This window comes from Eubalaena glacialis, unplaced genomic scaffold, assembly GCF_028564815.1.
Source record: "Eubalaena glacialis isolate mEubGla1 unplaced genomic scaffold, mEubGla1.1.hap2.+ XY H_12, whole genome shotgun sequence".
NCBI classification, from domain to species: domain Eukaryota; kingdom Metazoa; phylum Chordata; class Mammalia; order Artiodactyla; family Balaenidae; genus Eubalaena; species Eubalaena glacialis.
Window position 1 is genome coordinate 273,883 of NW_026871153.1, and position 26,324 is coordinate 300,206.

At 50.5% G+C, this 26,324-nt stretch overlaps 1 protein-coding gene across 1 annotated transcript; it reads right to left on the reverse strand.

Moving 5' to 3' along the window:
* Nucleotides 1-26,084, reverse strand: LOC133082961 (G-protein coupled receptor 143-like). Its single transcript, XM_061179634.1, has 9 exons — nt 25,630-26,084; nt 22,416-22,525; nt 21,372-21,466; nt 15,017-15,109; nt 12,450-12,559; nt 10,777-10,885; nt 9,245-9,362; nt 7,810-8,053; nt 1-429 (listed from the first exon to the last, which is right to left on the reverse strand). The coding sequence occupies exons 1-9, from the start codon at nt 25,895-25,897 to the stop codon at nt 335-337; spliced, it is 1,242 nt and encodes a 413-aa protein (XP_061035617.1). The 5' UTR covers nt 25,898-26,084; the 3' UTR covers nt 1-334.
* Nucleotides 26,085-26,324: the final 240 nt, after the last annotated feature.

Here is a 26,324-nt window from a genome sequence, read left to right on the forward strand (position 1 = left end):
TCGGACACAGCTACTTTATTAACTTTTCCAAGGACCTGCATCTGGCATTTAACATTACAGCCAGATCAGAAAAACTAATGTCAATGGAGAGTCTGGAGAAGCTGCAGAGTGTCTGATCTCGAAGGACTCCCCCTGCCATCCCCAAGCACAGGCTCACGGATCATCCCTCCTACCACAAAGAGGGTCCTGGGGAATACACTAACGTGGTGATGGGAGTGAGATTTGGGGGGATGCTACACTCTGCAGTGTGCTGACTGCAGGCGAGAACACAGTCCTAAGGGATGAGAAACGTGGAGTCTGAGGGAGACGGGGTCTGGACCTCTGTCTCGTCCTCTCACAGGTCTCTCTGGGCTTTTGGAACAGATTCAGTCTCCTTTCCGTTGCGGGACACACTTGCAATATGGATTTCAATTGTGCTGGCGTCAGAACCTGGAGAGGAAAAAAGACTGTCACGTGACGGTGTCGGTGTCCGTGTCCGAGAACGTCTTTCACAAGCTTCACAACCGTCTGTATTTAAAAAAGAAAATTACATGATACTTTCACCTACATGTGGTTAAATCATTCCAAAGGACAAAAATCCTACAGAATCATCTGGGGCAGCTAATGTACGACCTCCCTGAAGGGAGGTCCACCCCTGCCTCCCTTCCTCCAAACCTCCCCACTGGGCAGCTCACCGCATCTCAGCCAAACCCTGTGGATGCTGCACCCCAAACGGAAACAGACTGTTGACACGGGGGAGTTTCGGAGCCCTGGGACACGCTGTCTAAGGGGCCCGAGATCTCAGTGCACTGTGGTGACGGTGGGCACAGCTGCCCCAGGGGTCACTCGGGGGCAACAGTGCTCCGGGGTCGCCCGGCCTCCTGCTCTCAATGCCACGAGGTGCCCTAAGGACTCCTCTTACTAAAACTTACGAGGAGGGACATAGGTAACAATCAGAATGAAAGCAAACATCACTCCAGCCAAAAGAGTAATCCCGGAGGTCTGTTTAATCATCCCAACAACACGCCTTCCTTTAGAAGGTGCGGGAGAGCTTTGCAACAGATGTCAGAATTGTTCTTTCTACGGATATCACTCCACAAATATCCAGGCTTGCCTGCTGGATGCCAGGTTCTAGGGTGTGTGTGTCAGGAATACAGCGAAGGAAGACGCAGAGAAGGGTGGCCTTTTCAGCTGTGCATGGGGCAGGTGACTGCCCTTCAGGAACATCTCCAAATCCCAACTCCCTCCACCGAGAGGCCCCGCTGACGGCTGCAGCCTCCTCCCCTCATGTCCCTCTTCTCACTCACAACCTTCAGGCACATGCTTCTCTTACATCCAAGCTCAGGGCTGCCCCAGGGCCTTTGTACATGCTTCTCTTACATCCAAGCTCAGGGCTGCCCCAGGGCCTTTGCACATGCTTCTCTTACATCCAAGCTCAGGGCTGCCCCAGGGCCTTTGCACATGCTTCTCTTACATCCAAGCTCAGGGCTGCCCCAGGGCCTTTGCACATCTCTTTTTCTGCCTGCAAAGCGCTCCAGATTTCTCATGGCTCACTCCCACACCGCATTCAGGTCTCAACTCAAATGTTACCTCCTCCTCAAGGAGGTATCTGGGACGCCCATCTAAAACCACTCTCCTGCCCCCTCTTGACGTGTTGTTCTTCGCAGCACTTCTCGCTGCCTTGAATATTATACAGTTCTTTGTGACTTTCATTCACAAACGCTGCTATAATAATTACTATATAATTATATGGAGAGTCTCAGTGGACAGCGCATTTGTCCACCCTAGTCACCACGGTATGTGTAGTGCCTCAACCAGACCCTGGCACGATAAGCTAACGTTGAATGGCTAAATACCGTGGGGTCACCGCCTTGACATCCGTGGGACACGGCCCAGGCACCTCAGAGCACTCATGGAGACTAACGTATAAAACCCGGCAGGAACAAGCCCGGAGTAAGACGAGACACACGCCGAGTTTTAGAGGACACTTCAGGGGAAAAAGGAGAGGCCGTCAGCACTCTGTGGGCTTGGAAATGCCTGGGGAAGCCGGAGCTACAGGGAGAGGTGACGGTATTACCCACGAAGCAGCAAGCGCGGGGTCGGCCGCGTGGCCGACACACCACCGTCACCACCACCACCCAAACCCCACAGCGGCCTGCGCGGCGAGAGGCGCTCGGCTCGTCCTCCCAGGGCGTCCGGGAGAGCACGGGTCGGAGGGAGCCGCCCCAAGCGTCAAGAGGCCACCAAGAGGCGGGAAAGGAATTCAGAAGACGGGACGGGCCGGCATCGCGGCTCTGGGCCCCGCGGCCAGCTCCGAGGAGAGGGCGCGCCGGCAGCCGGCTCCGAGGAGAGGGCGCGCCGGCAGCCGGCTCCGAGGAGAGGGCGCGCGGCCCTCGGGGGAGCTGGGAGCGGGGAACCCGCGCTTCCGGGAGCCCAGGCCGCGGCTGGGGAGGCTTCCGGAACCGCCTTCCTGCCGGAGGGGTTCACCGGCGGTTCCCGAAGGCTCGCTTCTCTCGGCGTCGCTCGCCGTTCCTGAGCGCGTCCTGGGCTCATGGGAACTTGTGTGCGATTTCTGTGGTCTTTTCAAAAAGCCTCCGGGTTGGAGCGTCACACGGGGGCTCGTGATCAAGGTCTGGGCGTGACCTGACACTTTGGGACATATTCTGCCCCCTTTTTCAGAGTTCCTGCTTCTTTGCTCGTCCCCCGGGGCTCCACGGAGGAGACCCCTTTGTGTCACGACAACCCTGAGCGTCAGACGCCAGCGCCACCGCTGCCGCTGAACACACACACACACACACACACACACACACACACACACACACCCGCCCCGCGCCCCTGGCCCCCAGCCCCGCCTGCGCCGAGTTGGCCGGGTGCTTGCAGCTGGGCTTTCCAGCAGGCCTGCCTTTCCATGGGTTTTCCCGTCTGGTCTTGAAGTCTCTGAGAAGCAAATCCAAAGAGGCCATGGTGGTGGGGGTGAGGGACTAATTCTCTATCGGTGCGTGTGCACATCTGAGTGTGCGTGCAGGAAACGCAGCTGCCAGCGACCTCCCAGTGCCCAAGGGCCGAGCGCCTTCCTAGCAACTCCCGTCAGGGAGCCTCGCAAGCCCAGGCAGGTTCTCGAGAACGTCCTGGCTCCACGCAGACCTAACATTTGGGAGGCATATTGGATGCCTCCGGTGCCCTCAGCTGTTGTTCTTGGATCCCTTAAAGCCTCGAGGCGCTAGATCAGAAACCCAACCAGGTGGTTAGGAGCATGAGCCATAGAGAGCGTGCAACCCCTGGGCCTGCGTCCCCTTCAAGGTGTTGAACTGAGTGCAGCCAGCCCGACAGAGGTGGAGGCCCTGGGGTGTGTTCCCTCCCACACGCCCCTGGCAAACACGACCCATGGCGCCACCTGGTGTTACGTGGAGGGGCAAGTGACGGCAGAGAGAATCACAGACAAAGAATGAGGTGTATGAGAGAACAGAGAAATGGGGACGGTAAGGGGGAAGTGCGGGAGAGAACAGGCAATTTGGGGAGGTGTGAAACTGTGATGGAGGATAAAGACATGTGGGAGAGACGCAATGGTGGGAGAAAGAGTACTGTGGGAAACGGCAGAAACTTGGTGGGGGGGGGGGAGAGATACGGAATTGCCAGGCAGAACAGAGAATTACGGGGAAAAGAGTACTGTGGGGGAGACTGGCCGTTGTGGAAGAGAGGCATTGTGAGAGAGAGAACTGTGGCAGATGACGGGCAATTGTCAGAGAGAAGGAATTACGCTGGAGAACAGAAATCTCTCCGAGAAAAAGAATTGGGGGAGCGGTGGAATGCGGTAGCAAAAGGAACTGTAGAAGACAACAGATTTGTGAGAAACCATGAAGAATCCAGAATTGTGGCAGAAAATGGGAAATTGTGGGAAGAGAATTGCGGGAGCAATAGGGGGCTGTGGGAGACACACAGAACTGTGAGAAAAGCAAGGGGTTGTGGGAGAGGATGGAGAATTGTGGGAACAACGAGGGATCAGGGGAGAGGAAGGGCAATTGTGGGTGAGAGGGAATGGTGCAAGAACTAGGGTATTGTGAGAGAGACAGCGAATTGTGGGAAAGACACCTGGGGGGAGAGAAAAGACGTGCGAGAGAGACATACAGTTACGCCCCCTCACTTCCATCCACTGTGTTCTGCAGAGGCCACAAGCTTCCTACCTGTGGACACACTACACGTGCTCTCTTCTAACGACAGCCTTCTTCGCCTCCCCACGTGCCCCGCGTCTCGGCCCTACCCCACTGACGCAATCCTTATACCCCGTGGTCCATCTTGTCCAAGCCACACCCCTATCCCTGTGGCCACGCCCCTCTGCTTTGCCACAGCAAGGGAAGGCCTGTTCTCGTCAACGCCCCTCCCCGCCAGGCCTCGGCCTAAGATACGCCCCCTTTGTGACCACACCCCCAGCTCCACTGTCGCCCCGCCCTGCCACCGGAGCCGTGCCCCCTGCCGGTGGGCGGGGCTTGGCGGAACCTGGTCCAGGGTGACGCTGAAGGCTAGGGGAGCAGATCTCCTGAGAAATACACCCCCCAACCCTTAAAGGCAATGATAAGGTTAAAGTATCCATCAGATCCTGAACTTTTCCGTTGTGAACACAAAGTGTCCCTGTTAAAGAAGGGCCAGAGATCTGACACTACGCTTCGTAAAGCTCATGGACAGAGGAAATAATATTTTAAGGTTTTCTGGTGCTCACCAGTTAAAAACCAACCAGGTTTTTGCTTATTTGTGAGAAGTACCCTTTTTTCTTGACTTTTAGTCCCAAGGGAAATTCCGATTCTTCATAAAGATGCGATTTTGAACGAAGTTGTCATAGAGAATTACACACAAATCCCCTCAATGTTAGCTGTTGCCATGGTCACGAAGCATGATCATCCAATCAACTCTCCCACATCCATTCACTAGGCTAGTCCTACAAGCAAATCTGAGTGTATCTCTCCACTTAAAAACCTTAACTGGCCTCTCGCTGGCCACTAGATAAAATGCAAACTCCTTAGCAGAATCTGTAAAAGCCCTTCGTTATCTGTTCCCGACCTGCCTCTCCAGCTTCCCACAAACCCCACGCTGTGGCCACCCCTGAACAACATGCAGACATTCTGCCCTGAGTCTCCACACGGGGTGTCCTCCGGGCTTCCCCCTCTCCCATTGCAGTCTGCGGTGCGAGACCCAGCCTGAACATGACCTCCTCCAGAAACCCTCACCCATGCGCCAACACCCATGGAGGCCCTGCCTTTTCTGTGTCCCTTTAACGCGTCAGACTTTTTAGAATAAAATATAGTATTGTCTTTACTTAACTTATACTTGCAAGTTTCCTACATGACACTTCTCAGGGACACTCACAATCCACACACACCGCCCCCACCCCTCAGCTAAAATGCTGTTGACCATATTGCAGAGGCTCGATGAATATTTGTTCAAACTCAGTTGACTTATGTCAAGTACCTAGTAAGTGCCAGACACCACGTCAGATACTTCCTAACGGAGGCTCAGTGTAAGCCTGTTGGCCTCGAAGTGAATCCTAAAGTAGTAGATAGAGGCTTAAGGATATGATAAACCAGTCAAGCTTCATCTTAACCAATGCAAACAGGGAGAAGCCTAACTGTATTTACTGCTTCGAGTTTGTATCTCTGGGCTCTTCTCCCACATGTAATAGTACTTTCTGTATTATGAGTAGCTCCCTACCTTTACTAAAGAGACTAAAAGCAAAGTGGCTGGAAAGGAGGAGAAAGGAAACAGCCCAAGACCAAGCCAGCCGTATCTCATTTCCAAGATTACCACTGTAGACATTAGGCTGCCGTTTCCTGAGGGTTCTGGCAGCAGCGTATACAGCCTGTGGTATAAGAACAGGAGTCTCCTGTGTGGGGATCATTCTGCCAAGGGCTTGTTTCCTGACATGTATCCACATCGTTAGCCCGGATTGCTCTGCCTTCATACTTTAAACGCAGATTGGAAATTTTCATGGACTCTTTCATTCTATATCTCGCCAACATTTGCTCCATGTCTCCGCTCAGGTTATGAATATGTAATGGGATTTATGTATGCTTACGAGAGTTAGCATTTATGGAATGCCCTCTGTGTCCCAGCACTATTTAAGCACATAGCACAAAGATCTATTTAATCTTATGAAAATCACTGTCGTTAGCACCCTATTAGAGGTCAAGAAATACTAAGTGAGATTTGCAGGAAGGGCTAGTCCTCAGCTCACTTGGAGGAGGCCAAGATGGACAGTCCTGCGCCCAGAAGCCACGAGCCCTTCCTGGAGGTTATCATCATGGCTCCTGCGTAGCAAGTCCATTCCTTATACTGAGACCATGTGTCACCTTGCTTCTAACAAGCTTGACAAATGTTGCTTTTATTCAAAGAAAGTGCTTACTCATTATAAAGTCTTACTAAAAAAAAATGGTTAAGGATATCTCAACTCTTTTTTTCCCCAGCTCTTTTGAGATATATTTGACATAGTACCCCAACTCTTATGTTACTAAGAATTCTTTAAATCTTATGTCTAAGAAGTCTTTACATCTTATAATTAATTACTCTGAGGCCTTTTAGAACTAATTCCCCTTCAAAAATGTGCAATTTAACATAATTATTACAAACGACTATTGGGCCCTTACCACGTGCAGTGGTCAAGCATGAGTGCAAGACGGTACATGGGCCGCAGAGTGATGCATTCTGGTTAAAAGCGTTTTCAACCAGCCCCAGTGTAATAAAGTGGGAAGAGGGAGGGGCTTCAGGGCCTCAGTAGGGACAGAAGGAGGGCGTGGGGTGGCCTCCTCCCCAAGCAGCATTTGTGGGAATCAACCCCCTGACCCCCAGAGGAGATGCTGCAAACGTGTCCACTTCTTGTAAAGAATTTCCAGTCTTGTTACTCAATGCTAACAGCAAAATGTCTGCTCAAGAAGAATCTTTCAAGGGAATAAAGATCTGCATAGACCAGGGACGGTAAAATTAATCAGCTATCATAACCATGACAGTCCCTGAGATTTAGTTAGGAATAAGGATCATAGGTCTAGCGATTATTCTCTCTCATTACCCATCTTGATTAGAATATAAATGAGCTTTTTGTAATAGTAAATTCAGAATACAGAGCAAATGATAAATTATAAGGTTACAGTATGTTTAATGAAAAGTACATATAATAGGTTTATTTATATATATAAATAGTATGCATGAATATATTAATATAAAATGTATGTAATAGGTTTAGTAGATGGCAGTCTTTAGAGAAACATCATTTGGGCCTTGAACTGATACTTTCTTCCTCCTTATCGGCTGGGTTAATAGACATAACCCCAAATCAGATTAAACAGGAGTTTAAAAAGAGGACCAATCTGAGGACCACAGTGCTAGAGTCTTGAAGTGAAAAGGACAGATCGGAAGAGCCAGCACCGGACGACCAGCGTGTTATCTTAAATGTCCCCGAATGAGGTGGACAAACCAAGCTGCAACTAAAAGCTACAGAGGTCAGGTTGTACCATTCATTGTCTTACAGCAAACTTTCGCGACGGGTTTGAAGTGGCAATTTCTCTCATATTCAAAACGCCATCCAGCCCAAGGTAGAGCCAGTTATAGTTATTACAAGGCTACGGAAAGGTACCAGAGGAAACCAGAGGAAAGGTACCACTATCATAGCAAAAGGAGAGGAGGAGGACGAGATGCAAGACTAACGTTGTCACTTTCCATTCTCGCCTTGAAGCAGGTTCCAGGCATCAGGACAGAAATCCTATGCACCAGCCGCCTCGCCGTTTATAAAGCACTTCCAGGGGAGCCAGGGGCCCCGCCGTCTGCCTGCCTTGGTGGAGGGGCTCTTACCTTCAGACAGCAGGCTCAAGGCCTCGTCGGAAGTGTGCCCGCCGGCCCGCACCTCCTTCCCGGCAGCGGGGCTCTCCCGGGCCTCACGGGAGCCCTTCGGGGACGGGGGACCCCGCTCGGCGGCCGAGGTGCTCATCGATTCCCACTGGATCTCCTTCCTGGGAGCCCGAAAAGCCGGCCGGCAGCCTGTCCAGCCGTAGAAGGCCAGGGACAGCAGGAACCCTTGGGCTGGATTCAGTATCCCCTGGCAGGGAGGACAGAGAGACAGGGGTGAGTCAGGGTGGGACGGTGGGAATCAGAGCACTGGGTGCTCCCAGGGTGACTCGGGGCCCGCTGGGCTGACCTCACTGCGACCTGCCCCACTGGCTGGTGTGGGGCGAGACAGAGATTGGCTGGAGGTGCTGGGCCCTCAAAGGTGCCTGAAGACAGAGGAGGTGGGGTGGGGAGAGGAGCTGAGTCAGACCAGGGGTCGGGGGGGCGGGAGAGAGAAGGCCCTGGGCGGCCCAGCAGGGCTGTCTCACCTCTGGCCCGTGGCCGCGCTCTCCCGCAGGGACTCGGGGCCCTGCCCCTCGCGCCCCTGGCAGGATGTGAGTGCACAAAGGCGCCTGAGCCTAACAGTCAGTCTAGGAAACTTTGCTTAAGTGTGGTCCCTGCACGTGACCACAGCACAGGCAGGGGTGGAGGCAGTTAATGCTGGTCTTATCCTCCTGAATCAGCTTTCCCCCAACTCTGAAGCAACATAAATTTTAATTCTGTGTAGGGCACCGTGCATCTCTCCACTAACAGCTCGCGTACGGATTTTTGTACTTGGAAATGCAGTATAATGAAAACATTGAGGGAAACTACCCATGCTCTTTCCACCTTATTATGATTTTGTGTATTTCTCGCCAATATGTTTTCATACACGTGTTACTAGGTAGTTGAAATCAGTATAATTTTTAGATCTTGCATTTTTCACTTAACACTAGATTTCACAATTGCCATTTTTTTACATTGTCATCTTCAACATCGGTATAACATTCCTCAAGATCAAAGACCATCATTAACGTAACCACTCCCTTTTGTTTCAAACAATGTGGGTTATCTATAATGCTTTATAATTACGGATAATGTTATAGGCAATACCTAAATCCCTATGGTTTTTTCAGTCTGAAACATTTCTTCAAGAGAAATTCCCTGATATTTTAAATCTGCCTGGAAGGTTTGATCCACTTGCCAAGTTGATTTACCAGAGTCATATCCATTTAATAACGATCCCAACACTGAATGAAAATAGCTAGCTCGTGGACCAAGGCCAGATGTAAGCATCCCAGGAACCTAGTCAACTCCCTGCATATTTAAATAACATATAGATCATACTTCTGAGTGGTTTTATCCCTTCTTTTTTTTTTTTCTTTTTCTTTAGGAAGAACATTTTAAATTAAGATGGACCTACCATCATGAACCACGTGGTCTTGGCTGCATTTCTGACCTGTTTCAAAGAGGCTCCATTGATATCTGGTTGCATTTCAAGATAGAATAAAAGGCTTTCATTGATGATATTCGACACCCAACTGTTAGAAAGAAAATGGCCCACAGGTGAAGAGAACATGTGATATAATTCATTTTTAATGCTGGGGGTCAGGGACCATGCCTACCGAGACCTAGAAGTCCTGGGGCGGGGGCAGTGCCTGCTTAGCAGCAAGGAGGACGCAGCACACCAAGAATCTGACGTAAGAGATGCCACCCCTCTCAGCCCAAAGCAGAGACCAACAGATGCTTCCGATGGTCGCACTCAACACCACATCAGGTGGAAGGTTCTAGCACATGTCAAATAACCCAGAGTTCATCCTTCCTCTGAAGAGTAAGCTAATGTTTTGATGGAGACCAAAACAAATCTTGACATTTTATGTTTGAATTTTTTTGAGGTTATTGTTGGCAGGGAGGTGACGTTTGAAACCACAAGCTCCGTGTATTTTTAGAGGGAGCTAATTTACGTCTCTCGTCTCTCTCGTAGGAGACTGTCCAAACAAACCTCCCCACATCAGATCAATTATTAACACCACAAAGGCGTGCTCTGTCTTGCGAAGCATTGCTTCACCACAGCAAAGTGTTTCCTGATTCCAGTCGATTTTGCATTGGTTACAGGTCTATGCCCAGCACACCCACTTGAAACGCTGGGGCAGGACACCTGTGGCGGGGGGGGGGGGGGGGCGGGTGGGGGGAATGGGGGGTGGGTGGACAGTTGAGGACAGGAAGATTTCTCTCTACCCTTCTTTTTTTTTAATTATTTTTATTTTTTTGGCCGTGCCACGCAGCTTGTGGGATCTTAGTTCCCCAACCAGGGATGGAACCCATGTCCCCTGCAGTGGAAGCGTGGAGTGCTAACCACTGGACTGCCGGGGAAGTCCTACTCTCTACCCTTCTTGCCTGAGCGGTGAGTCATAACACTAAAGATGGGCCCTTGCCCTATTATCTTGTCAGATACAGGAATCCTGGTGTCAAGACTGATGCAAGGACTTCCCTGGTGGTCCAGTGGTTAGGACTCCACGCTTCCACTACAGGATGTGCGGGTTCGATCCCTGGTCGGGGAACTAAGATCCCACATGCTGTGCGGCCAAAAAAAAAAAGACTGCTGCGAATGGGTGGATTTAGAAGGCACTTGATTGGAATGCTAACCCCAGCGATGGGACAAAACTCCGGAGGCATATGGTTGGGATGCATCAAAACTAAACTCGGGACTTTTCATTCTTAGGGCTTTCTATATAGTTTGAGTAGATGTGAATATCCTTCCAGAAGTTCACGGATGGTAGACTTGCCTTCCTGTCTCGCAAGCATTTCCTCCAAAGGCACCTAGCACAAGTTTCAAAAATTTCCTCTCCAAAGACTCTTCCCTTTGGAACTTTCAGGTCACACTTGGAAAAGCAAATGACAGGCGGTTTGCATTTCCCTTCCCAGAGACAGTTTTAAAAAAAGAAGAAAGGTTACCAAATAATGAAAACCAGCATTATTTTGAAAAATCGGGTCTTGATCACGTGTCCCATCCGCCTCTCGTTCTCCGTGTAAACTCCTTGTCTTCCTTTTAGTAAAGAGGCCACTGTGAAGAGCAGAGGGGAACAGCACGTAATTTCATTATTTACGTTTCCCGCGTGCAAAGGAAGGGCAGTAAAGCAGACGGGAGCTCAGCAGCACAGCCAGGAGAGCGTGAAGCCCAGCCAGACCCGGCCATGCTTTCCTCACCACCTCCACCTGGGACTTCTCGGAGACTCACGGGAATATAGTTTTTAAACGTTTACTATGAAATCACTTCAGATTTACACAAGATTTGCAAAGACAGTACCGAGAGTTCCCGTATACCTACACCCAGCTGTCCCCAGAGTTAACATCTTACACAACCACAGTCACATTGGTCACCATGAAGAAATCAACACTGGTATAGTGCTGTTAACTACACTCTGGGTTTTATCTGGATTTTACTAGCTCGGGAACTATATTTGTTTACGGTTTATATTTTTTACCATAAAAATAATGCATGCTCACTATTTTAAAATGTTGAAAGATTTGACATTTATCCTTGCAGACAAGTTAGAAAATACAAAAAAGTTTAGGAAAGAATTGATAACCCATAGTTCACCCAGAGACAACCATTGTTAGCATCTTAGTGTATTTCTTTCCAGTCTTTTTTCTATAAGTCATTTTCATTTGTTTGATGTAATCAAATCACTATTTTTTAATGCAATTTTGTTAAAAAAACAAAAAGCTATATTTAATAGACTAGTTTTTTGGGGGGAGGGGTTTTTTGTTTTTAATTTTTATTGGCGTATAGTTGATTAACAATGTTGTGTTAGTTTCAGGTGTACAGCACACTAGTTTTAAATGCAGATATGCAAAGAGAGATCCAAAGAGCTGCAGCGATTTTTCTCTCCCTAGTGGTAGAGCACTTCACTTGGGTTAAAGTTCTACAATCCACAGCTGATCCTCAAGTGACCTTTCTGTTAAGGTGTGTTTCTTTCTTCTCATTCTGCCCGTGAGGGACCCACAGGGCGGCATGAGGGGCCTGGAGACTTGCCCCAGGGCACGCTTCCTTGAGGATGGGATGGGGGCTGGAATGCAGGTCCCCTGCCTTGGCCCGGAGGTCTGTCCAGTGCATTCCGCTGACTCACAAGATCCCTCTCACCCAGTTCTTCCTGATGCATTTGACTCACTTCCTGTGCTCTCCTTCCTGTTTACTGCCCAAGTGGGAGAAGACACAGGCCCAGACATCACGGGAGGGCCCAGGCTCCCAGGACGGCTCAGTTCACATCCGTCCCTTCCCCTCGGCTGCCCTTTCCTTTCCTGCTCCCGTCTCCCCTCCGCAGTTTTCCAAGGCCACTCGGGTCCTCCGGGGCACGCCAATGGCCGACTCAGGATGAGCCCAGACAGAAGTGAAAAGCCCCCTGGTCCCGGCTTTGAGCTGGCAGACATTGGCCAAGAACTCGTACAGCCCATCATTGAGTAGGCTCGCTCCCTCTTGTTTATTAACCCCCCTCACTTTCCCCAGCTGTATTCTGCTCCTCTCTGGAGGATGACAAACGAGGTCCGTGGTCCCAGACAATGATCAGAGCCCGTGGCCTGGGGCCGTAGCCGTGGCCTGGCCCCCAGAGAACTTCCCTGTGGTTTACCTGCAGTCACTGTCTTTCGGAACAGGATGGGGTTGGCCACTAGGACGAGCAGCAGAGGCAAGTACGTGGTGACGTAGTGGGGGATGGCATGCTCCAGACCCCTCTCGCACCTGAGGGAGGAAAGCCGGGTCATTCTCGGGAAAAAACGGGGCTTTGCCTGAGATACGCCAACTTATCTGGAAGTCGAGGTAAGAGGACCAGATCGAAGAGGGAGACACACAGATCGACTTCTGACTCTGCCCGAAGGAAACCTGACTCATGTCTCACGTCTGCGGACAAGCGATAAATCACAGAAGAAAAAGGAGGATCCATCATGGTTCTGCTTGTCTCGTAAATCAGGGAGCTTCTAAAGTTCCCTGCTGAGAAAAGGTGAAGAGAGGAAAAGGCTCTCTGGGGTGGTGGATTCCCGCCCCCCAACTCCCCCGCTGGGTGTCTCAAACAAGTGGGTCTCCCCCCACTTGTCTTTCAAGGAGGACAAAGGCATCCTGTGAACCAGCTGGGTTTTCAGCACTTTCTACGTGCGTGCTAAACCCGGCTGACATCACGGATAAGATCCAAGCTCTGTCCTCGACCAACTCAAAATACCCAGGCCTCACGCTGCACCGGACATCTGTTCTCATGGCGACAGGTAATCATTTCAGTGGTTCTTTTCAGGGAGAAGGACCAGGATTTCTACTGATGGGTCTTGAGAATCATCCGTCACCACAGGACACGGTGGAGTGCCACACACAGGTATGTTACCAAGGTCGGGGCTATCAGTTAACAAACACATAGTGTAGAGGAAAATGGCAAAGAGGAAGAGAGAATCCAAAGCAAAGGGGATGTTGCCCAGGCCCGACCCCAGACGGGGTAGAAAAGCAGAGGAGGGAACAGCTCCTGTGGCCACGGAAGGTGGAACGATAAAAATGCTAGTGTTCTCGTTTTCATATGTGTGAAGTGCTCACACCAGAGGGGAAAGTGGCTGAAAATGCATGAAAACAGGTAAGAAAAATGCAGTGCCCATCTTTGTTGCCTTAAGGATGACAATACCACCTGAGGATGGTGCCTTCTTTTTGTTTTTTTGTTTGTGTGTTTTGTTTTTCACCCTGAAAGCCATATTTTATTGGAGTACGGTTGACTTACAACGTCGTGCTGCTACCTTCTTTTTAACAGAAGCTTTCCTCTTCAGCTGTGAAAGCTAAACTGTGGTCTGGAAGGGCTTGAGGGGAGAAAGGGAAAGAAGAGGAGGAAGAGATGAGATGCGGATGCCCGTGCTGAACGTAAGGAACAAATGAGAGAGGGTGGGAGCCTGCAGAGCGCCAAGGGCTCTGGGTCTTCGTGTGCTCTGAGGATGGATATGAGGAAGGATGGAGATGCTTCACGGGGGAGGCCTCGTGGAGACCGCGGGGCACCTTGGCGCTCCTGAGTGCCCTGTAGCAATGGCTCCCTCGCGCTCAGACGCAACGTCGCCAGGATCCCACAGGTGGAGGCCAGAGATAGAAACTCCCTTTCCAATTAAGCGCATCCCTCTGTAACAGCTGCTAACTCTGTATTTGTCTTTTTCGGGTTCCTGGGGAGAGTGGCTGTTTGGAGGGATCTACACAGAGGCCTGGGAGTAGTCACTGTCAACAAAGCAACACCAGCGTGGAGACATCTGAGTGAGTGGCTACAAGAAATCGAAAAAGAAGGGGCAGAAACGGTCTACACCACAGGTCAGCAAACTTTTTCTGTAAAGGAGCAGATAGTCAATATTTTAGCCTTCAGAACCCTCACAGCCTCTGTCAAAACTACTCAGCTCTAATGTGTAAAGCAGCCATGGACCATACATACACAAATGGGCACGGCTGTGTGCGAATAAAGCTTTATTTACAAAAGCAGGCAGAGGGCCGGATCTGTCCTGAGGGCTGTGCTGTGCTGATCCCGGGTGTACACCGCCCTGAAATCACAGACAAAGAGACAATGTCCAACCTCTGTTTTTCAGTTTTCCATTGAAAATTAGAGTGTATATCCTTGGAGGGACCTTGAGGCTTTACAAATGGTTGCACGGATGGGGTTTTAAACTTGAAGACATGCCTGAGACAATTTCAGAGGCCACATCGCCCAGTGTCTGTGTTCAGAACAGCACAGGATGGAGAGAGGTGAGAAAGTGCAGACAGCAGAGGCTTAAAGTAAGCTCGTCACGAGCGAGCGACCCTTTGTGTCTTCCAGCCATCTCCAACTCATTCTTGGGATGTTCAACTCACCTGCTCGCCCAGAGGAAGCTGGTTTGAAGAATGAAAAATAAACAGTGGGCAGGGGAAGGCTGCGTCCGTCTGGAGGGGGACAGGCCTGGAGGCTGGCACACAGGCTGGTACGCAGGAGCCGTGCCCCCAGCTCTGCATCCACACCGCGCACACCACCGACCCACACGCACGGGACAGGCAGAGGCAGGGACGCTAACTCAAGGTGCCAGCCACTGTGCTCTCAGCTGCACAGATCCAGGACGATGGCCTGCCCGCCCGCTCGGGGTCAGCGCCCGGGCGTCTCCTGCAAGAGAGGCGGGGGGGTCCAGGCGTCGGGGGAGCGGGCTTGCTGGGAGCCCGGCTTACCTGGCCACGGAAGGGTAGTACAGCATGAACGCTCCCTCTACGCAGAGCAGTGCGGCCGGGCCCCAGGCCATCATGTGGTAGAGCAGGATGGTACTGGGGGAGGAAGGAGCAGAGGGGCGGCCACGCCTGAGGTCCAGCGCTGAGCAAGCCCCGAGCTCCGCGAGCGGCAGGAAGGTGCACGCAGAGCAAACCCTCGGCAAACAGCTGCCTGATTTTGCCTGTGAGGTTTTTATTTGTCCTCTGATTGAGGTGAAATTCGTATAACATCAAACTCACCATTTTAAAATGAGCAACTCAGCGGCATTTAGGACATCTACGATGCCGTGCAAGCACCACCTCTATCCAGTTCCAAAACACGTTCATCCCCGCAAAAGGAAACCCGGACCCATTCAGTGGTCTTTCCACATCATGCTTGTGCCCCCAGCCCTGGCAACCACTCATCTACCGTCTGCCTCTATGGATTTGCCTATTCTGGACATTTCATCTAAGGGGAATCATACACGACGTGGCCTTTTGCGTCTGGCTTCTTTCCCTCAACCTAAGGCTTTCAAGATTGAGAGGAGGGGACCTCCCTGGTGGCACAGTGGTTAAAACTCCACGCTCCCACTGCAGAGGGCCCGGGGTCGATCCCTGGTCGGGGAACTAGATCCCACATGCATGCTGCAACTAAGAGTTTGCATACCACAACTAAGGAGCCTGCATGCCGCAACTAAGGAGCCCGCCTGCTGCAACTAAGGAGCGCGCATGCCGCGACTCAGGAGCAGGTGAGCCACAACTAAGGAGCCTGCCTGCCACAACGAAGACCTGGCGCAACTAACTAACTAACTAACTAACTAAAGATTGAGAGGAGTGAGGCACGGGTACCTCATAATTCCTCCTAAGTGCCTGGCTCCCCCAGTAAGCAAGCAGCTCCTGGCTTCTGTCCTTCCTGAAGTCACCTCCGTACCTAATATGCAAGCGTCTTAATGCTCAGTCCAAACCAAGAAGAAGGCCTCTAAGAAATGGGTGGTTATTCGACGTTCCAGGAGAGCGGGGAGGTTTCCTATATTTTCCCCCTACCCCCCATTCCCTGCATAGTTCAAATTCTCTCATCGTCACCATCTCCATCCTCATCTCTGTACTCCCACGCACCCCACCCTGTACCCCGGAGAGATTCGAGGCAGCCAGCCTTGCAGGTGGGTCAGGACGATGGACCACCTGAGCCCGTGCAGAGCTACTTAGCTCTTCCAAGACAGCCTTCGTTTGCCTCTGTGCAATGGGACGGGGCCCGGGGCTGCTCCCTCAGAGGTGCCCACTGTCACTCTAAACTCTGCCAGATAGGACTTCCCTGGTGGCGCAGTGGTTAAGAATCCACCTGCCAATGCAGGGGACACGGGTTCGAGCCCTGGTCCGGGAAGATCCCACATGCCGCGGACCAACTAAGCCTGTGCGCCACAACTACTGAGCCCGTGCGCCACAACTACTGAGCCCGCGTGCCACAACTACTGAAGCCCGCGCACCTAGAGCCTGAGCTCCGCCACAAGAGAAGCCACCGCAACGAGAAGTCCGCGCACCGCAACAAAGAGTAGCCCCTGCTCGCTGCAACTAGAGAAAGCCCGCGCACAGCAACGAAGACCCAATGCAGCCAAAAATAAATAAATAAAATAAAATTTTTAAAAAACACAAAAAACCTTCTGCCAGACGCCTGGCAGAGAGTGCAACCCCTGGCCCATCAGGACTTTAACCATGCGGATCCGCCGTGGGGACAAAGGGCGTGGTCAGGGATGGGGTGAAGGACGCCCTTCTACAAGGAGACAGGAGGCAAAAGAGATGGCCCAGAAGGGCATGCTTCAGGGAGGAACCACGGCACAGCTGGCCCACTGGGCGGCCGCGCGGCCGCGGCTGCACCTTCGCCTCCCCTGGCACTGCTGGTTCTGGAGCAGCACTTCCCTGCCCGTCCGGCTTCGGGAGCGCGTGGGGGTCTGTCCTGCCCAGAAGTCACAGGCTTTGCAGGACACTCAGGAAACTAAGGAGCAGCTTTGTGCAGGGGCTGGGCTGTGGCAGGGTGGCATCTGCGTTCCAGACGCCAAGCCTGGGCTGCAGGGAGCCGCTGGTGTCATCTCCGGGGTGGGAGGGCGAGGCCAGCTCGCGCTCCCCAAAGCCCGGCCCTCGGTTCCCCCCGCCGGCCCCAAATGCCGGGGAGGGGAGGAAGTCAGACCCGGGCCGCGGGACCCAGGCGGCGGCCACGTCAATAACCGATACAGCCAGAAAGCCACACCCATGTGGCGGTGAAGGATCGATCGGGAGCAGCCCCGGCTGAAGACCCTCGTCCCTTTTTCTGACGGCAAGCCAGTTTTCACATGCAGGCACGCGAAGGTCCCCCCCAGACCCTGTTTGCTCTCACACTCTCCTTTTCTTAGGGCAAGCAGAGCTTCTCCCGGGATCTCAGGTGCCTGCCGGCATGGTTAAAACGTGCGTCTCCCGCACCTGGAGCCCAAGAGGCTGTTTACACGTTAACTTTCAATCTGCCTTAATGACATTTCTTAGGGAAAATTCTCCCGCGCCAAAGGAAACAGCTAAATGCTGGAAGGATCTAGAAGGGAATGTGGAGTTGAATCCAGCCATACCGGAGAAGTCTGGCCCCCTGCCTGGGAATTCCTCGGGACCCCTCTCCACCAGCTGCAGGTTCTTCATTGCCACCTACAGAATCCACTCCACCCTCGGCTCTGGAAACAAGCTGGCGATTCAAAGAGGGGCTCCAGAGGCTTCTGGACCCACACGCTCAGCTCTGGCTCTAAACCACCCAGGGCCGGCCCCTCAGAGACCTCACCCTGGGAAGCGTGACTTCTGCTAGGGACGAGGTCGGGGCTGGGTCTCCGTGGCTACAGAGCACCCGTCTTATTTCTCTGCTGTGTGCCCGCTCCTTTTTGATGGGAGAGCCCACTTCACTCCCGGCGGTCCTCCTAGCCCTGGAACCCTGCTCTGGCTCTTGCCCTTGGGTGGCATCTGGACGTTTGGCATCCCTGGAGGACGGCCTCCTGTTTGATGGGCGGGTCCTTGGAAGCCTGGCGTCCTCTAGCCCCTGCACATCGCAGACTTCTGCCTATCCTAACGCCAAGCTCCAAGATGAATTCCAAACACCCGCCGGGGTGTGAGGAGGGCTTCCTGATTGCCTGTCCTGGCTTCTGAGGGCTCTGTCTGTCCTCCGGGTCCAGAGAGATGTCACACAGCCCTGTCCAACTCCAGTCCCTCACGGGTGGAGGTGCATTTCCTATGACAGCAGAAGACATACTCTTCTAGCTTCTGTTCAGTGCTCCAAGGTTCCTCTTATCTCCACAACTAACTGGTGGTCTATGAGACCTCTAATTGTGTCATAGCTCCGATCCCTCCCAAACTGAGTGAGGGAACCATGACACTTGCACTCAGCTTCAGGGACAAGGTCTCCTCATGCTGCTCGCTGCCTACCCAAAGTCATCCTCCCTTTTTTCCTCAGTAACAGAACCTGGATGTCATGCAGAGCAGCAGCACGCCTGGATAATCAACTATATTTCCGAACCTCCTCTTACAGCTAAGTGTGGCCAGAAAACTAAGTTCTGGCCAATAACATGAAAATGTTATTGTTGTGTAAAACTCCCATGGACAACAGGCCTGCTTAAAACAGCTCCCTGCTTAAAGGGATCTGGCTCAGGGGACAACAGGCCCCTTTTGCATTGCCCCCTACCTCCTTCCTGTTTTCTGGAATGCTGATGTGATGACTGGAGCTCCAGCAGCTATACTGGGTCATGATACCTTGAGGATGGAAGTCATATAATAGAATGGTGGAGCAGAAAGAGAGAAGGAGCTTGGGTCCCTGATTTCCATCATAAGAGCCCTAGATTGCCCACCTCTGGCCTCTTTTAGAGTGAAAGAGAAATTCCTATCTTAAGTCACTATTGTTTTATGTATTTTATGTAGCCAAAACTAATTCTCACTGATATACCTGGTTGGCAGCCTTTAACCTTAACTATCTTCCCTACAGAATTTTCACAACCAAGTATACCTAGGTTTTGTACAGATGTGTAAGAGCTTGGGAACTAAGGCAAAAAGGTAGAAGAAAGAAACCCAAAAATGAAGCAAGTACTAAATTTCAGGGCAGAGAGACAAAGTGAATGATGATGTGATATACATAAGGAATACCAAGGATTTTAGAGTGGTGATTCACTAAGATTGCCCAGTGTAGTCTATAGCCTTAATATGGTCTTTATTTGGTTACTCACGTTGGTTTTAAAAGTGAATTTATTCAACCAGTGCTGCTGGGGCAACTGGATATCCACCTACAAAAGAATAAAGGCGGACCTATCCTCACCTCCACACAAAAATTAATTCAAAGATCTAAATAAAATTGTTCAAACTATAAAACTCTTAGAAGGAAACAAAGGTATAAATCCTTGTGACCTCGGGTTAGGCAATGGTTTCTTAGATGACAGCAAAAGCACGAGAAATAAGAGAAAACAACAGAAAAACTGGATTTCATCAAAATTAAAAACTTTTATGCTTCAAAAGATACCATCAAGTAAGTGAAAAGACAACCTGCTGAATGAGAGAAGATATTTGTAAATCATATATCTAATGAGGTACTCGTATCCAGAATATATAAAGAACTCCTATAACTCAATAACAAAAAGACAAACAGCCCAATTAAAAACTGGAAAAAGGAAGTGAAGAGACATTTCTCCAAAGAAAGTACACAAATGGCCAATAAGCACATGATGCTAAACATCATTAGTCATCAGGGAAATCAAAACCACAATGAGATGCCACTTCACACACAGTAGGATGGCTAAAATCTTAAAAAACCAAACAAACACACAGAAAACAAGTGTTGTTATCAAGGATGTGGAGAAACTGGAACCATTAAACATTGCTGGTGCAAAGGTAAAATGGTACAGAGTCTTTGGAAAGCAGTTCAGCAGTGCCTTATAAGGTTATACAGAGTTACTATATGACCCAGGAATTCCACTCCAAGCTGTATACCCATAAGTATATGGCGAAAACATATGTCCACACAAACACCTGCGTACAAATATTCATTGCAGCATTATTCCTAACAGTCAAAACAATGGAAACAACCTAAAAGTCCAGTGACCGATAAACGGGTAAAATGCAGATAGCGAAACAACGGAATATTCTTCAGCAAACGCACAGGAATGAAGTACTGATACGCGCCACAGTACGGATAAACCTTGAAAATAACAGGCCAAGTTTAACCAGCCAGATACAAAATGCCACATATTGTATGATTCTGTTTACAGGAACTGTCCAGAACAGGCAAATCCAGAGACAGACAGTAGATTTGAAGTTACCAGGAGTTGCGAGAGAGGGAAGAATGGGGAATGACTAGTAACCAGTACAGAGATTTGGGGGATGAATAACACGTCATAAAACCAAATAATGGTTATGGTTGCACAATTCTGTGAATATGCTCACAAACAATGGATTTTATACATTTAAACAGATGAACTTTATAAAGCTATTTAAAAAGAAAAAAAGCAAACAAGGGCTCCATGCAAAGGGGACCTAATGGAAGTGGACCACGAACTTGGTCGGGGACACATCCTTCCTGGGCCTGGAGCCAGGAGACCAGGACACCCGCCGTGCCCTCCTTCTTCTCTTTGGCACGCAGGTTCTCTGTGTTTCTGTCTCCTCCATAACGTGCACATCCCAGCTCCAGCCCCAGCTCCCAGTTACTGAGCGCCTGCTACGTGCCAGGCTCCATCCATAACCATCCACAGGTACTATCACATTGACTGTTCCCAGGAACCTCCTGAGGTGGGTACTGTTTTACAGCTGAGAAAACGGAAGTCCAGAGAGGTTCAGCAACTTGCCAACAGTCACACAGCTAGTGAGTGACGGGGCAGGAATTTGAACCCACCAGGACCAAGGCACTAACCCTTCCTGGGTTCCTCCCAGGCAGCCCCTGGCAGCTCCAGAACTCCTGGGCTCCGTTTTTAGCATACTGTATCAATACATACATCTAAGAACTTTTTTCCTAAACCTTTAGATACCATCAGAATTTTTTATTTTCATGCCAATTCTTTTTTTTTTTTTAAGTCTTTGTCCTGTGCCAAATATTTAATTTATTGAAATACTGCTTTCAGGGTTTTAAAATCCTCAGTTTTTTTCTTGGTAGGGGGCACCTGGAGAAATCCTCGATATTTCGATTGTGCCTTCAGCCTTTTATAAAAATGGGCTGGCACAGATGTTTCTCGGTGGAGGGGTCAGCTGAAAGGTTCTGATCAGCTGTGTCTGCCGTACAGAGATGGAGTGCTCAGCGGTGTCTCCAACCTTCCCTCAGGCAACAAACTAGGGCAGAAGCCAGCTGGCTTGCTCTGAATACCTCAGTCCCGCCGATCTCCGGATCACCAGGTAGGCATCGACCGCATAGCAAAACAGCCACCAGAAGCAGGCGCTGTACAGCAGCTGGATCCACATCTGTAATCGGGACGAGCCGGCATCAAAGCTGCTGCACGTGGGTTCCAGACCGCCCCGTCCGTGAAATGAGCTGGCAGATGCCCACTTCCTCTGACGTCACGGGGCAGCACATGAAAGCCCTCCGGACAGGCTTGGAAACCCAGGCTGGGATGTGGCCTGGGACGGGCGTGTGCCTTGGTGCCCTGTCTGCTGAGCTGCACCGGGTCCAGCGAGCCCTGCCTTGTGCTACACTTGTAGTCAGGGAGATAAAGGGCTCAGGTGTGCAGCTTGGGCTGGCTTCTCTGAACGAGAAGCCCTTTTGCTGAGGACCAAGGAGGACGGGCAGGAAGGACCTTCCCAGTAGAAGGAAGGGGGGGGCTCCGTACGTTAGAAGCAGCACGAGATCTATACACTAAGACAGAGGCTCCATCGGGATGCAGCCGGGAAGCAACAGAGGGGAGGGAGGGAGAGATGATGACAGTTCTGGCACAGATGGCGGGGTCAACAGGGCATCAGTGTCCTTTGAGGTCATTCACTGGAGTGTTAACTTGGCGGACAGAGCAATACGGATGAACAAATTGCTATATTTAAATATATATTTTGTTAAGTAAATACATCCATTAAATCGATAACTTTTTTTTTCTTTTTTTTTTTTTTTTTTGGCCAGCTGGTTTTGATTGTGGCTGGATCTAAGGTAAGGATTGAATGTGTGTTTAAGGGTGGGGATGGGGAACATACTAGCACAGTGGTTCTAAAACTGGAGTGTGGGTCAGAGGCCCCTGGAGGGTTTGTTAAATCACAGACAGCCCGCACCCCAGGGTCCCTGGTCAGTGGGGTGAGGGCTCTGAGCACGTGCATTTCTAAAAGTTACAGTGGGCTGGTGGGAGGGATGGGACCACACTTTGAGGACACAGCGTAACGAAGCGGGGCAAAGGGGAGGGAAGGGGGAGGCCAGGGGAGGTACACTTACTGCACTCCCCATGCAGAAGGCGGCGGGCCACACGTCTGTCCCGTTCACGGCTGAGATGTCGTCCACGAAACTCGGGAACCCTAACCACACCGTAGACCGGACTGTGATACCTAAGGGAGAATCAGGTGATGCTTTGTATCTGCTCCTAATGCAGATCTAAAGGTGACTTGTTGACTCTGTAAAAATGATGGATGGACGGATGGATGGATGGATGGACAGATAGGCAGATAGACAGATAGGAAGGGAAAGAGAAAGATGTGAGGGAGACAGGGAGGAAAGAAACACACGCTGGTGTGTGCAGAGAGACAGAGAAAAAAATAAGACTCAGAAAATAATTATTATGGTAGTGGAGCAATCCCAGGCACTTTGATTTCAACTTCAACCACCATTAGCCACAGTGCTGTCCCTAATGTTGTCTGTTTGTTTATTTGGCGCCCAGGAGTGATTATGTGAATAACAATTTATATTTCTTGGCTATATTTTTAATGTCCAAGTTAACTAGCCCTCACATAAAAAAGAATGATTGAAAAAGCACATTCTGAAGTTTAAAAAGATAGTTCTTTCATTCTTTAAAAAAAATACATTTAAGATTTTCACAAATTAGCTCTTGATAATCTACTTTTGACATTTATTATTTGTGAGTTTTCCTTGCTATCTAACCCAAATATCTAATTCTCCTCAACACAGTATACACACCTAAGGCTTATGTTAGGGTTCTTTGTTAGGTAAGTCGATAGATAGCCTTTGTTTAAGCATTCACTATGCAACACACTGGTCAAGGGGACCTGTGAGCAGTACAGAGTTACACTCTAGTGTAGTGTGTGTATTTCCCACACAAAAATATACACTGTGTCACATGCTACCAAATATACACTGTGTCATATACCGCTAAAGGGAGACTATGAACACTTAAAGCCTAAGATACAGCTTCTCATTCTTCAGCACAGATAACAAAAATAATGCTTTGCTTCCGTATAGTGCTTTGTCGTTTTCAGTACAGAGCTCTGCTTTGAGCTCGATAAACACTTTTTTTTTGTATCTATATGAGGTGGTGGATATTTACTAAACCTGTTGTGGTAATCATTTCATGATAAATGTTAAGTTATTATGCTGTACACCTTAAACTTATACAGTGCTATATGTCAATTATATCTCAGTAAAACTGGGGAGGGAGTTCCCTGGTGGTCTAGCGGTTAGGATTCTGTGCTTTCACTGCCGTGGCCCGGGTTCAATCCCTGGTCAGGGAACTGAGATCCCGCAAGCTGCACGGTGTGGCCAAAAAAAAAAAAAAAAAAGATATTTAAAAAAAAACTGGGGGAAAAAAACGATCCCGTGAGATAGGCATCTGTATTTCTTATTTTTCAGGGAGGCGGTCTGGTCACCAAGCCGTCCCCTGATTCCTGCTTCGGCTCATTTGCCCGCAATGTCATGCACCTTCCTTCTAAAGGCCAAAGGATATACGAATATTATTTTGCTGACCCTCAAAAGATGTTTGGGTGCAGCTCTATTTTCAGATATTCAAGTTATAGAAACTAGATTATTATTAAGATGCTTTTCCAAAATGCTTTAGCAGAATCAGGAAGAAAACCAATTTTTTATTTAATTGTCTTGCACCGAATTGATTTTATCCCTATAGCTTCCTGTGTTACTCCTCGAGTCTAAGAAAGTGACTAGAGGTTCCATAGCATTTATCTGAAGCCAGGATTCTTGAGTGTCTCCAATCACACAACCAGGAACAGGAGAAACAGGCCCTGGGACACACAGCCACCCGTGCCCAGATAAGCACTCAAGGTGCCCCAGAAGCTGCTGCCACGCCCTCACGGCAGAGCGGTGGAAGGCACTGCAAATACCACCAGCAGCCTTTCCTTCAAGAGCAAGCATGACTGAAAAACACAATTCCAAAATGCCAGCACCTGTCAGCCGATCACAAAACATGGACAGTATTTGGATCCTGATTCGAACAAACCAATTGTAAAATAGCAATTATGAGACACCTGAACATACACCAGTGATATTAGGGAACTGGTTTTCATTATTTTGGGGTGATAATGATATCTGTGTGATATATATATGTTTTTTAAAAATTCTTATCTTCTACAGCTATATATTGAGGTTTATGTGGGTGAAATGGTATAAATTCTGGAATCTGCTTCAAATTAATCCAGTGGAGAGTGGGATACGGGGAAGGGGTATAGATGAAGCTAGGTGATGGGTACAGGGAGTTCATTATACAATCTCTACATTTGCATATGTTAAAAATTTTCCAAAATAAAAAAGTTAAAATGCTTGGCAATACCTAGCATAGAGGTTTGTAAAATGTGCCATGCTAGAGTTGAAAGCAGGGGTCAGCAAAGTTTCTGTAAAGGGCCAGAGAGAAGATATCTTAGGCTCTATAGGCCATAGTTTCTCTGTTCAGCACTCACTTCTGGCCTTGTAGGGCCAAGATGCCCCCAAACAATGCACAAGTGCAGGGCATGGCTGTATCCCCATAAGACTCCACTTATGGACACTGACATTTGCATTTCATGGAATATTTACATGTCAGAAATAGTCTTCTTCTTTAGATTTTTCTAAAAACACTTTAAAATGTAAAAACTTTCTTAGTTCCTGGGCCACAGATAAGAGGCAGCAGGCAGGATTTGGCCTAGAGGCTGCAAGTTTGCCCACCTGTGGTATAAAACCCAAACTTAAATAGATAGATAAATAAACAAGTAAGTAAATAAAATTGTAATATATATATATATGGGTTTCTTCCTGATTCTGCTAAATCATTTTGGAAACGATTGTGTGTGTGTGTGTGTGTGTGTGTGTGTGTGTGCGCACGCGCACGAAATATTAACTGTTAGTCTCTCACCAGTTGTACAATTAGGGATGCATTGTATTTTCTGGGTTTTCCTTCAAAGCACCGTCTAAAGATTCCCTAGTAAGTGCAGTAACAAATACATCAAACTGTTTAAAAAAAACAACGGTCCCCCGAAGGAAGTTTTACCGACCATCTTGCATCGCAGAGTCCCCTGGCCGTCCAGTCCGGTCCCCGAGGAGCCGCCTCCGGCTCGGCCCTCCCACCCGTGGGCCGGGCGTCCTTACCCGCGCGGCGACCAGGTCCCAGGCGGGGGCCGCGCGTGCTCATCCACGCCCCCGGCCGGGAACGACCTGCGGGCCGCGCGCCCTCAACCGCGCGCGGACGGGTCCCCACCCGCGGGCGCGCCCTCACCCAGGCAGCCGAGCAGGTCGCAGGCGGCGGCGGCGCGCAGGATGCGGGCGGAGGCCGGGGCGCGGGCCGTGGCCGGCGGGGAGGCCGAGGGGAGCCCGGGGCCCGCGGGCCGGCGCCCGGGCAGCAGCCGCAGGAGGCCGAGTGCCAGATGGAGCGCGCCGCTGCCCAGGCACAGCGCGTGGAAGGCCCGCGGCTGGAAGCTCAGCACCAGCTGCGTGGCGGCGTCCCGCGTGGCGCAGCAGAAGGTCCCCAGGCGCGGGGAGGCCATGGTCCGTGCTGGGGATGCGGCTCGGGTCTGCCGGGACCCCGCCGGCCCGCCCGGGTCATGTGCTGGGCCGGCCCTTGGCGGTGGGGGGGGCGGGCGTCATGTGCCCTGGGCCTCTCCGCAGCCCCCGCCCGATCCCCCGCGCTGGCAGTCAAGGCGCCAGGCTCGCTGAGGGCCTCGCGCCTCTGCAGACGCCACGAGGCCTCACGAGGGTGATGCTTGGTCGGGGCGGGGGGGGGGGGGGTGCGGGGACGGGGGAAGGAGCGCGCCGGGGCGGGAAAGTCAGCTCTCTCCCCGTTCACCAAGGCCTTCCCAGGGGGAGGCGTGGGGCGTTGCGAATTCTCCAGAATCCAGAGCCGCCACCCCCCTCCCCGCCCGCCGACACCGCCGTCTCTTCTTAACTCATCTTATAAGAAAGCACGCCTCGTGC